General features: G+C 41.2%; 1 protein-coding gene across 1 annotated transcript in view; it reads left to right on the top strand.

Annotated features, from left to right (window-relative positions):
* Window positions 1–12,142, top strand: part of SUPT3H (SPT3 homolog, SAGA and STAGA complex component) — a 739,871-nt gene that overhangs the window by 508,245 nt on the left and 219,484 nt on the right. The window contains exon 6 of the mRNA XM_040348435.1: window positions 897–1,036. Within this exon, the coding sequence (XP_040204369.1) occupies window positions 897–1,036 (140 nt within the window). The remainder of the gene's footprint in view (window positions 1–896; window positions 1,037–12,142) is intronic.

The following is a 12,142-nucleotide window of genomic DNA, read 5'->3' as shown; positions in this document are numbered from 1 at the left end:
CACTAAGAAATGCTTTTATCCTTTAACTGTGATTCAGCAACTTCTGTGTTACAGTAGATTGACCACAATAAGGAATCTATATCTCGTAAGAATGCTAAAAAGTAGCTTGATGGCTACAGAAGGGGTGCCCATGCATGGCTCTGTGACAATGCCCATGTACAGTATGCCCAGTAGATAAGTTTTACATTTGGCCTTCAACCTGCCAATTCTGTTGCCTTCATTGGCTTACAACCGTAAACACGCCCATGTTTTAAATACCCAAATAATAAAACCTGGGGTGGAAGTTTGAAAATGCATTTATCAGTAGCATAAAATGGTTTTGATTGCCTGACTTTTACCTGAAAGCTAGGAAATAGGTGAGTTTTAAACCTGATTGAAAGACACCAAATTGTATTAAAATGGCAGCGTTTATGCCTAGATTAAAATACACAGAGCTCTGCCTATCCTGTCCTGGCTGTTGAGCATCACCATGGCTCCCTATAACAGTGACACACAAGAAAAAAATATTCAGGAGACAGGTATAGCTGGTGACTGTAGGAGGTAATAGCTGACTGCCATTTTTTTGGGGCGTGCTTGGAAATATCATGACAAATTTATATAATTTTTTTTTATGTAGCACCAATTTCACTTTAAGAATGACTGATATAGAGGTATAATGTTTGAGGAACTATTATTCAATGACAGAGCACTTTTCTGTTAGGCAGCTTTAAACATGGTTAGCAAATCTCAAATTTTCACATTGTCCCAGCCACTTTCTTTACCATTTTTACAGTATCTAGTATTCCTTCCATCATGCACTTCTATTTTCCTTGATAGATGTTGCTGTATCTTCATTGTGTCATGGTGCCAACAGATATAGCATTGTTCATATTTTTCTGCTTTCCTCTTGTTTGTAGAGAAGTTGGCTGCCAACAGTAATGCAAATAAACGTCAGAAACTGGCCCAAGATTTCCTAAACTCCATTGACCAGACCGGAGAGCTGCTAGCACTAATGGAGGATGACGACATTGATGAAGTTAAGCAGGAACGTATGGAGGTACAGTTAATTTTTGGTTTCTAAAGTCTACGAAAATATACATCCTCTATGCTAAATCTAGTATAGAGAATCTAGATATTCTAACTTGTTGATTCCCAAGTTTTGGATGTGTACCCTTCAAGTAAAGTGAGACATGGTGAGTTTGGGAAATATGGGTCAGCACTGGGAAAAACACGAGATCTGATGTACTTCAAACTGTGTGGAGTAAATGGGGGAGTAGTACTGCACACCATGCCACCCTAATTTTCTCAAGAATTCTTAAGTCCGTAAAAGAAACAGTCAGGTGAGAAGAAGTACAGCAGTGTCATAAACTGACATTAGCCAGAGTCCTCAAATGGCTCCTAATGCACCCCTGTCCTAAATGGCCACGTGGTAAACAGACTGAAGATTCTTACACAAATGTACTGTATAAGAAGATCACAAATCAGGTAGACACCAAACATGCCTATTCTACAAGGTCCAGGTAGCTGGTGGGACACATTAGACATCCTATAAGATCTACAGTATATCATATTATGTATCTAGCAAATCGTAATTTTATTCTTTTAACCTCCCTGGCGGTATGATTATTTCAGAAAAAAGGTGCTGAAAGCGGTACCATTATTTGCAAGGAAATTTGGCGTTTTATACTGTAGGCCTGTAATTCTTAGGAATAACTCGTTTAAATCTGTCCAAACAAGAGGCGTCCCGGGTATGACATTTTTTAAAAACAAAATTATAAATTATAATATAATAGATGATTATAAATAATCATAACAAATAATAATATAATTCTAATAAAAATTATTCAATAATGTAATCAACTCAAAATCACTGAAATTTGCTCAGTTGCAGAATTGTTGCTGTCATTATTTTTATTTTTTATGACGAATTTCCCCACAAATCGCTATCGCTCAATTCTGCAAGTGATTATAATTTATTATCGCTGTTTTCTAGCTGATCTAAAACCATTTTTGACATAAAGGGACACTTTTGGTTGCTATGGACAATCTACAGTTTGCAGGCAGAAAGAACAGTTTTTATTATATAAAATGACATGCAGGACACTGGGCAGACCACTAGGGACAAGGGGTGTGTGTATTTTTTACATACAGTATTGTAATCTATATGATTACAGTATACTGTATATATAGTGTTTGTTTACTTTTTTGAATTTGGCGCCGATCCCAGCCCCCGTGCGCCGTAACGTCGCAGGGAACGGAGATCGACGGCACACGGGGACACTGTGTGAATCAAGCGAGGACCCGCTCGCTCAGACAGCGCGGTGGCATCGCTGGATCCAGGAACAAGGTAAGCCAGTGCGTGACTCGGGTATACCGATTTTAGCACAAAAAATCCACCCGAGTCACGCTCGGGAATACCGCCAGGGGGGTTAAGTAATACAGTGGGTATAGAAAAGAATCATGCCGCGCAGCCCCCCCTTTAAAATAATCACATATTGTTGCTTTGCAGCCTGAAATAAAGACAGAAACAGTTTTTGTTGTATCCAGCTGTATTTACTAGTGCAACTTATAACATCCAAGTGAAATATATATCTCCAACATGTCAGTATTTTGTTGGACCACATTTTGCTTTAATTACAGCCTTTAGTATGTTGGGATATGTTTCTACCAATTTTGTACATCTAGACTTTGCAATATTTGCCCACTCTTCTTTGCAGTACTGCTCAAGTTCAGTTACATTTGTTGGTGACCGTTTGTGGACTGCAGCCTTCAAGTAATTCCACAGATATTCAATGGGATATCAGTCTGGGCTCTGACTAGGCCGTGCAAGGACATTCACCTTTTTCTCCTCTGTGATCATTTTTTTGTGTGTGCTTTGGGTCATTGTCTTGTTGGAAGGTAAGCCTTCCTACCATTGACAACTTTCTGTGCAGCAGATTTCCCTCAAGAATTTGATGGTATTTTGCCCCATCCATTTTTCTTCTATCCTGAAAAGTGCTCCAGTCCCTGCTGCTGAGAAACACCCCCATAACAGGATATTACCACCTCCATGCTTTACTGTAAGAATGGTATTATTTGGATGGTGAGCTGTATTGGATTTCCTCAAGACATATGGTTTGGTGTTGAGGCCAAATAATTTCATTTCAGTCTCATCTGACCACTTTGAAGATTCTGAGGCCACATGGAAAAGGGTGTTATGTTCAGATGAGACTAACATTTAATTATTTGGCCTTAACACCAAAAGATGTTGTAAGGGGCTTTCACCTTCCCTCTGTTTCTTTTTTGTTCCTACTATCAATGTTCTTTTTTCTCTTTGTGGGTTATTGAATGGCACAATGTAAGAACATTTCTTGTTTCTCAGGAAAAAGAAAATCTACTTTTAGACAGTAGTTATTGTAATGTGTCTTATTGGACGTCAACTCCACTAACCTCTTGGTCTGGTAACAGCTGTACATTTTTGTATTTCTCATGACTTTCTGTCTAATTGACCATTGTCACCAGGGCTTAACAGCCTGGTTGAACAGAGAACAATAAAACAAAAGTTTCAACACTTATATACTCTATCCAAACCTACGAAGAGTTTTGGCTAAGCAACGTCACCTAATGCAAGGTGACTGCCAGAAAAAAATAAAAAAAATAATTGATAATAAATAAATAACGGTCACATCTTGAAAATGTAGTAGAGAAGGACATTAGGTATTTAAAGAGGGCACAAGAGCAGGCAACAACATTATTAATCTGACACTTTTCTTCTGATTGGTGTTATTTACAGTATGTTGGCATATCCCATGACTAAAAAACACAAAAATCAAATATGTTTTATTATATCAAAGGTCAATAAAACATTTAGCAAATTAACTTTTTTCCGAAGTGATGAAAAAGGAAATGGGGGCATTGGCTGAATATGGATGAAATACAGATATTACCGTAACGAAAATGATTCCTTTTAGTCTCTGTATATTAACAGGGGTTAAGCTGCTGAGTCAATATCTGAATCGGTGCAGGATTAAAAAAAAGTTTTGGTAATTTTTTATTATTTTTTGGTCAAAGTCATAGTATCAAATTTTGTAATTACCAAAGACGGTATTATATTCATTTAGGGATATAGTCTGATTGCCTTATTGGGTCAAAAATGTACTGTGCTAGACAGGAATGCATACACAGTTAGGCCCCGTACACACGACCGGATCTGTCCGCTGATATTTGTCCGACGGACAGTTTCAGCGGACAGATCCGGTCGTGTGTACAGCCGACCGGACCAGATTCCCGGCCGAGCGGACTTTTTCCAGCGGACTAAAATTTCCTAGCATGCTAAGAAATCTGTCCGCTGGAAACCTGTCCGTCGGACGTGTTCGGTCGTCTGTACAGACTCACCGGACATGTCTGACCGACCGCCATCCCTCGCATGCGTCGGACTGATTCGACGCATGCGTGGAAGCTTTGAACTTCAAGGCCGCCCACGTCGCCGCGTCATCGTCGCGGCCACGTTCCCGCAGATTGTTTACGCGCGGATTTCTGTCTGATGGTGTGTACAACCATCAGACAGAAATCTCCGGGCGGACATGTCCGCTGAAAACGGTCCGGCGGACCGTTTTCAGCGGACTGTCCGTCCGTGTGTACGGGGCCTTAGAGAATCAAAGTATTGTTAAAGTGATGTCTTTTAGGTGAAGCTGAAAAAAATACATGCTTTTGAAATGCTAGGTTCAAGTATATTGATGGCAATGAACCTAGTGTTCCGGAAACTTGTATTTTTTTATATCTTTAGTTAGCCTGTCACGATCAAAGGGTCAGGCTCGGAGATCAGTAGCTATAGCAGTATAGAGGCTCCCACGATCAGCAGGACAGGTACACAAGCAGGTTACCCTAGCGGATAATGCATGCTCACCCGAGGTGTGGGGTCTAAGTACTAACCGGTATTCACCACAGCTCCTGATGTTGATTGAGATGGGTTTTTTTTGCATGTTAGTATTAGCACACGGTCCTCAGAATCGTCCCACCAAGAGGTGGGCAATCCAGGGTCCAGAAGAGGATATAGCAGGATATAGTAAGGATCAAACAGTAGCATAGTAGGTAAACAACCCAGGGGTCAGTAACAAGTGATTGCAGGTTGGGATTAGGCAGAAGTGTCAAAGGTTGGTAACGAGCGGTAGCAAAAATATGGATGGCAGCAGGGAAGACAGGATTGAGCTATTGGCTGGAGAAAGCACAATAATCTGGCAAACATGAAGTGCAGAGTCATGGCTTAAATCAAGAAGTTTATAGGAGGAGCAAAGAGTTCAAGGTTCAGCAGAAGTCAAGACACAAGGCAAGGTTGTCCAATGGATCAGACAGGGTGCTGTCTAGCATCTCTGGTAGCTCAGTGAGAAGAGTCTTTGTCAGACACAGCAGAGATCCCATTTTCAAGTCCAGGCCCTGCCACTAAAAAGTATAATTTTTACGAGACATTTTTGTCTACTGAAACACAGGATTGACCACAGTTGCTTGGTGGATTTTGCCTTCCTTTGGATCACACATATTGTTTTTTGACCTTGAAGGTTGAACTTGATAGACAAGTGCTGGAAAATTGTAATTGTATGATTGTAGAACTGTAATTAGTTTGTAAGCTCCACTGGAGTAGGAACATATTTGAATGGTGCTATGTTCTCAGTAAAAAATAAAAAGTTTAATATGTTGGTACAAATGGTAAAACCATTAAACATGCAGGGTAATGCTTTCTATAAGCAGAGTATGTATCTGATTTAAGTGAGGAATAATGTCCATAAAACATTTCACAGCCCAGAAATACACTTAGATCATTACCCGTAACTTTTCATTTATGTATCAATTACCTTAAAAGTGTGCGGTAATCTTGGTTTTGGACGAGCGCAGATATTTTTTGTTCCACGTTGCTTGGGGCCAGAAACCGTGGCACTTTGTCCAGCACAGACAGTAAACACACACTTCTGACGTCAGTGCAGCTTAAACAGGATATGTTTTTGTTGTGGTGTGGTTTCACTTACAAAGAGTTGTACTGTAGCCATGTAGAAGGGTTTTTTCTGCAATTAAATCCCAGTGATTGTTCACCACTGCATTGAGGCCACCTCTGGGCTTGCATTCATTTCATATTAAGATTGTCCATTAGATACGTAACAGTTGTCTTATGTAATCCTGGGCATTCAGAATAGTGCCCCCCTAATGGAGAGTTTATATTGTCCTCAGTGATACAGTTCTTTGCCAAAAAGAGTATTGCCTATTGATGCATTTGTAATGGTGTGATACTTGGATTTTACCAACTACATATGTACTAGATTAATAAGTTCATGTCAGTTGTCTGTATACAGTGTGTACAGCAGGGGTTGACAAATTTGCTTGGAATCTAGGAGCCAGCTAAAAAAGTTAGGAGCCAGAAAACGCGCCCCGTCCCGACGAGCTTGCGCGCAGAAGCGAACACATACGTGAGCAGCGGCCGCATATGTAAACGGTGTTCAAACCACACACGTGAGGTATTGCCGCGATTGGTAGAGCGAGAGCAATAATTCTAGCCCTAGACCTCCTCTGTAACTCAAAACATGCAACCTGTAGAATTTTTTTAAACGTCGCCTATGGAGATTTTAAAGGGTAAAAGTTTGTCGCCATTCCACGAGCGGACGTAATTTTGAAGCATGACATGTTGGGTATCAATTTACTTGGCGTAACATTATCTTTCATAATATTAAAAAAATGGGGATAACTTTACTGTTGTCTTATTTTTTAATTAAAAAAAGTGTAATTTTTCCCAAAAAAGTGCGCTTGTAAGACCGCTGCGCAAATACGGCGTGACAGAAAGTATTGCAACGATCACCATTTTATTCTCTAGGGTGTTAGGATAAAAAATATATAATGTTTGGGGGTTCTAATTAGAGGGAAGAAGATGGCAGTGAAAATAGTGAAAAATTACATTAGAATTGCTGTTTAACTTGTAATGCTTAACTTGTAATACCAACGGCCACCACCAGATGGCGTCGGCTTACACATCTGGTGGTAATAACTTGTAATACCAATGGCTCACCACCAGATGGTGCCAGCTTCCAAGCCAAGTCGCCAGGACCCTATTTCTAGTCGCCATGGCGACCTGGCGCCCGGGATTTGTCGAGCCCTGGTGTACAGTAAGGCATAAGTGTCTTTGCAAATATAGTGATGTGAAAAATGAAGTACACCTTGTGTGAACTGTTGACTTTATCAACATACTAAACAACATTTGTGATTGGCCCAAAATATTTATTGCATCACATTTCTGAGTGTGTAGTATGAATACCAAGACAAAGAAGAAAAAGAGGACTTTTTAGGTGCTACTGCTACTGATGTACCTAAATATGTTTTTATTATCTCCAAAAAATTAAAAAAAAAATGCATATTTTTGTTTAAAAAATTGCAGTAATGCTAAATATAAATGTCCACCCCTGCTATTGAAATTTACAGTTAGGCCGTGTACACACCAGCAAACATGTACGATGAAACCGGTCCGCCGGACCGTTTTCACCGTACATGTCTGCACGGGGCTTTCTGTACGATGACGCGGTGTCGCCGCGACAATGACGCGGCGACGTGGGCGGGCCTGCCAGTTAAATGCTTCCACGCATGCGTCAAAGTCATTCCACGCATGCGAGGGATGGCGGGCGCTCGGACATGTACGGTAGGTCTGTACAGACGACCGAAAATGTCCGAGCGGGCAGGATTCCAGCGGACTGTTTTAAAACAAGTCCAGGAATATTTGTCCGCTGGGAAAAGGCCCGGCGGGCAAATGTTTGCTGGAATCCTGCACGCTCGGGCCTACACACGACCGAACATGTCTGCTGAAATTGGCCCGCAGACCAGTTTCAGCAGACATGTTTGGTCGTCTGTACGGGGCCTTAGTATTTCAAATTATTCATATGCTTTTTCACAGATACTTCCCAGAAAATACTCCAGACTTTCACCAAATCAATTCTTTAATCCTTAAAGTGGTTACCAGTCCTGAAGTTGTATTAGTCTTCATTTGTTTCACAGGCTATCAGGAAGCTGTGGAACCCATCTGTAATGATGTTTAAACAAGGAAAAGAGGACCATAGTTAAAGTGGAAGGAAAGGCTTCATCTTAAATCACCGCTAATCAAACCTAATCTGCCATAGCATGTTATCTGCATTGTTACATTTACAAAAATATGCTTAATACTATGTTTTTGTTTTTGTTAAGTATGCCTGTCACATGAATTTTTCTTCGGGGGTTTTGCTGAACATTGAGGCTCCTGGGCGTATTCCCTGTCGCCTTAACTACACCATTTTTGGTACTGACGTGGCTAGTCAGTGGGCGTTGATGTTAAAGGCCAGCGCAGTTACTTTCAGAAGTGACGTATAGGGGATATGTTACTTTAGGAATTAACGCTGCTAGCCTGCTGTTCGGTGGCATTTCCATAGAAATAGAGCGGTTCTTAGCGGGCAGGTTTACGAAAAAGCTTCTGCTGGATTTCTTACAAAAGGACCGACAACGGTTTCAGAAAGTGCCTGTGAGCTGCCACATTCAGCTCATAAAGCAAATTGTTGTCTGTACAAAACAGAAGACTGGTTTGCCTAACGTTTATGACCAGGTTGTCTGGTGTTTTTTTTTTTATGTTTTTCTGTTTGTTGGTTTGTTCTAAACCTAATAAAAATATCTTTAAAAAAACAGAAGACTAATGATTGTCTAGCTTAGACTAGTCTTTCTAAAATAGACACTAGGGATGAGCTCCGGCGTATTCACACAGTCCACGTAGAGACCCTCAAAGGAAGTCTGCACGGTGCTGCGCTAACCACAGGCAGGGAGACATTTCCCGACCTCTGCAGCCAAGCATTGTGAATATGTCTCCCTGCCTGTGATTAGCGCAGCGCCGTGCAGACTTCCTGGCGTGCTCTGCACGTGAACTGAGCAAACACGCCGGAGCTCATCCCTACTAGCCATTCAGAAAGTCTCGGCTGCAAAAAAATCTAAGTTAAAGTTATTTAATATTGTATTAATGGGCACATTTTCTATTCTGAGTGGAATTATACTGTAAGTACTGTATAATCTCGAGTATAAGCCGAGTTTCCCAGCACATTTTTTGGTGCTGAAAATGCCCCCCTCGACTTATACTCGAGTCACCTTTTCGCGCCTGATCTCCCGGACTTTGGGGACCCATCCTTTCTAAACTACAGCACTATGGCAGTAGTTTAGAAAGGATGAGAGTGGCTTTACATCCACTTTAACTTGCACATACACATGTCAAAGATTACTTGATTCCTATTGGTTGCTCCGGGGCACTCAGGTTAGAATAGTTGCATTAGCTGAATTTCTCACTATCCCTAAGAGTGCAATGTGTAATCCCTGCTATTCACTGAGCCACAGTATTAGGAATACAGACTATAGCATCTGTGGCTTATGACAGTGTAGTCCTGTGCATTTGTATAACTTCCTGATGCTATACAGTAGCTATTACATAAGTTCCAGAGGTGCTGTATCTAGTTAATTTGTCTGTAAAGCTTTAGTCTAGTATTACAGGATAGAGGCGATACTTGGCATAAGATATGTGTTGGAATTTTAAAACCTGGTATGGTTAGTTTTATAGGCTGCTTAAACCCTGAGGATCCCTGGAGACGGGGTCTTCAGACAGTTATCACAGTAGTGAAGCTTCTTCCCCTGGGCTGCTTTTAATCTCCTTGTGGAATGCTGACCATTTTGTCTAATATGGCTACTGTTCATCAGAATATACTTTAAGATGGAAAAAGGAGTGTGTTTGTGTGGGGGTAATTTACAGTTTCAAATAATGTTGCCATAAGCAAAGCCCTTGTGACTCTGTACAGTCAGTCTTTTGTGTCAGTTTTATACACTTCCCCATGTTAACTGTACGTTATTTACTGGAGGAAAATTGAGTATTGGTGGTACTTTTTCACCCTAAATACATATACATAATTATCTGTGGTAGCATACATACAGCATTGGTGCCTAACCGCGTTGTAACTCTTATACTGCACACACTTTTTATCTGTGGTCCACTGCTGCTAGGCATCACTTGATTTCCCATTCATCCTCTTCCCTTTGTGTTTCTGGTTCTTTGTGGGTATACTTATATAGTGAAGAAACACCATTCAAATATTCACATGGGTGTACATATTACTCTCACTAACAGCACAACATTGAGGTACATTTTTCCATTGTTTTCTGTTGTACTTGGTTGATTTGTGCACACAGGCCATTCTGTTTTCCCTAGTTCTTGTCCCAAAGATCCGATTGTTTATGGTGGGAATTTGAGTCTTCTGATTCCATCTATGCATTTTTAGGTGCTGCTCATTAGTTTTCCCATCAGTGTACCATGTTTTCCTTCCACAACTCCCGGGTCAGACACCTTGCAGCAGTTGCGATTTAGAGGTGTTATTTTTAATCAATTATCAAGCTAATTTGTAAGTATTATTTTATTAAAGAGGGGGTTCACCCTAAAATCTTTTTTTTTTTTTTAGCATTAAATCAAGCATAGTAGCGCGAGCTACAGTATGCCTTTATTTTATTTTTTGGCCCCGTACTCACAGTTTAATCCCGTAGTGAAGTTTTAAGCCCCATACACACTATCAGTTTTCCTGACAGTTTTCTCTTCAGGTTTACCAAAACCATCTAATATGAGGTCAAACCTCAAGAGTTTCAATTTGTATGCAATCAGGCAGGCCCTTGTACTGTACTACATGGTTTTGGTAAACCTGATGAGAAAACCGTCAGGAAAACTGATAGTGTGTATGGGGCTTCAGACTTCACTCGGGGAATGGGCGTTCCTATGCATAGGGAAGATGATTGACGGCCGGCTATGGCGCATCACGGTTCTCCGGAAATAGCCGAAATAGGACTTGGCTCTTCACGGCGCCTGCTCCTAGTCTGTGCGCAGGTGCCGTATAGCGCCGTGAAGAGCCGAGACCTACTCCGTCTATTTCCGGAGAAGCGTGACGCGCCATAGCTGGCCGTCAATCATCTTCCCTCTCCATAGGAACGCCTATTCCCCGCGGGGAGTCTGAAACTTCACTATGGCAATAAACAGTGAGTAGGCGCCAAAAAAATAAATAAAGGCATACTGTAGCTCGCGCTACTATGCTTGATTTAATGGTAGATTGTTGTTATTAAGGGTGAACCACCGCTTTAAGGTAATCAATATGCATAGATATTGCACTTCCCCCTTTTTTAGGGCGAGTGTCTGAACATACCTTGTAAAATAGTTTTTGGGTTTACAGATTTTACATTGGGCATCTACTCCTGAAAAAGTGAAGCAACATTCACGAAATGTGTTGAGTTATTGGATGCACCTATTGTTATGTTGTAGAAATTTGGCAGCGAGGAACATGTATATGAATTACTATATGAATACAATACTGATATATGGTAGTGGTAACAAATCAGCTTGCTATTTTACGAACTCCTATTTATGGGTTTTCATCTATTGTGTAATTTTTTTTTTTTTATGGAAATGTTATGCCTTATTTTAAAGTCCCTTGGAAATATGTTTTGTTTTGCTTACTTACTGGAGGTGTTCAACCACACTTTGGTAGGTCTAGACTCCCTCACTCTTTCCATCCCTAGCCTTACGATTTTAGGCAGAATTTCCTCTTCCTGATGAGGTGGCACTGATAGGCAATGATGTGCAGCACGGATAGGGGGAACTGATGGGCACTGAAAGGTAGCCCTGACTGGCATCACTGATGGGCACAGATTGACATCACTGATGGGCACAAATTGGCATTACTGATGGGCACTGACTGGCATCACTGCTGAGCACTGTTGGGACTGCACTGTGAAATTGACTTCACAGGTCTACCCTGTGGGGCGATACTGCTGATCAGCTGTCCTCACACTCTGTCAGTGTGAGGTAAGGAGAGCCGATAACCGTCATTTCCTTATTTTCATGTGATCAGCTGCAATTGAACACAGCTGATTACATGGGTAAAGAGCTGTGTCATCAGGCTCTTTACCGAGATCGGGGTTGCACCATGTCCCAGGGTCACAGCACGCCTGCGATTGCCACACTCTGCTTCCTCCGTGGGTGCAGAATTGTGGTAAGACTAGAGCGACATCATATGACGTCGTCCCAGAACGAGAGAGTATTCCGCCCGCGTCATTTGTTTATACAGCAGGCTGGAGGTAGTTAAATTAAAATCAACTAAAAATTAGCATGGTCGTA

The sequence above is a fragment of the Rana temporaria genome, chromosome 4 (genome assembly GCF_905171775.1).
Source record: "Rana temporaria chromosome 4, aRanTem1.1, whole genome shotgun sequence".
Lineage (NCBI taxonomy): Eukaryota > Metazoa > Chordata > Amphibia > Anura > Ranidae > Rana > Rana temporaria.
This window is presented reverse-complemented; position numbering and strand designations above follow the sequence as displayed.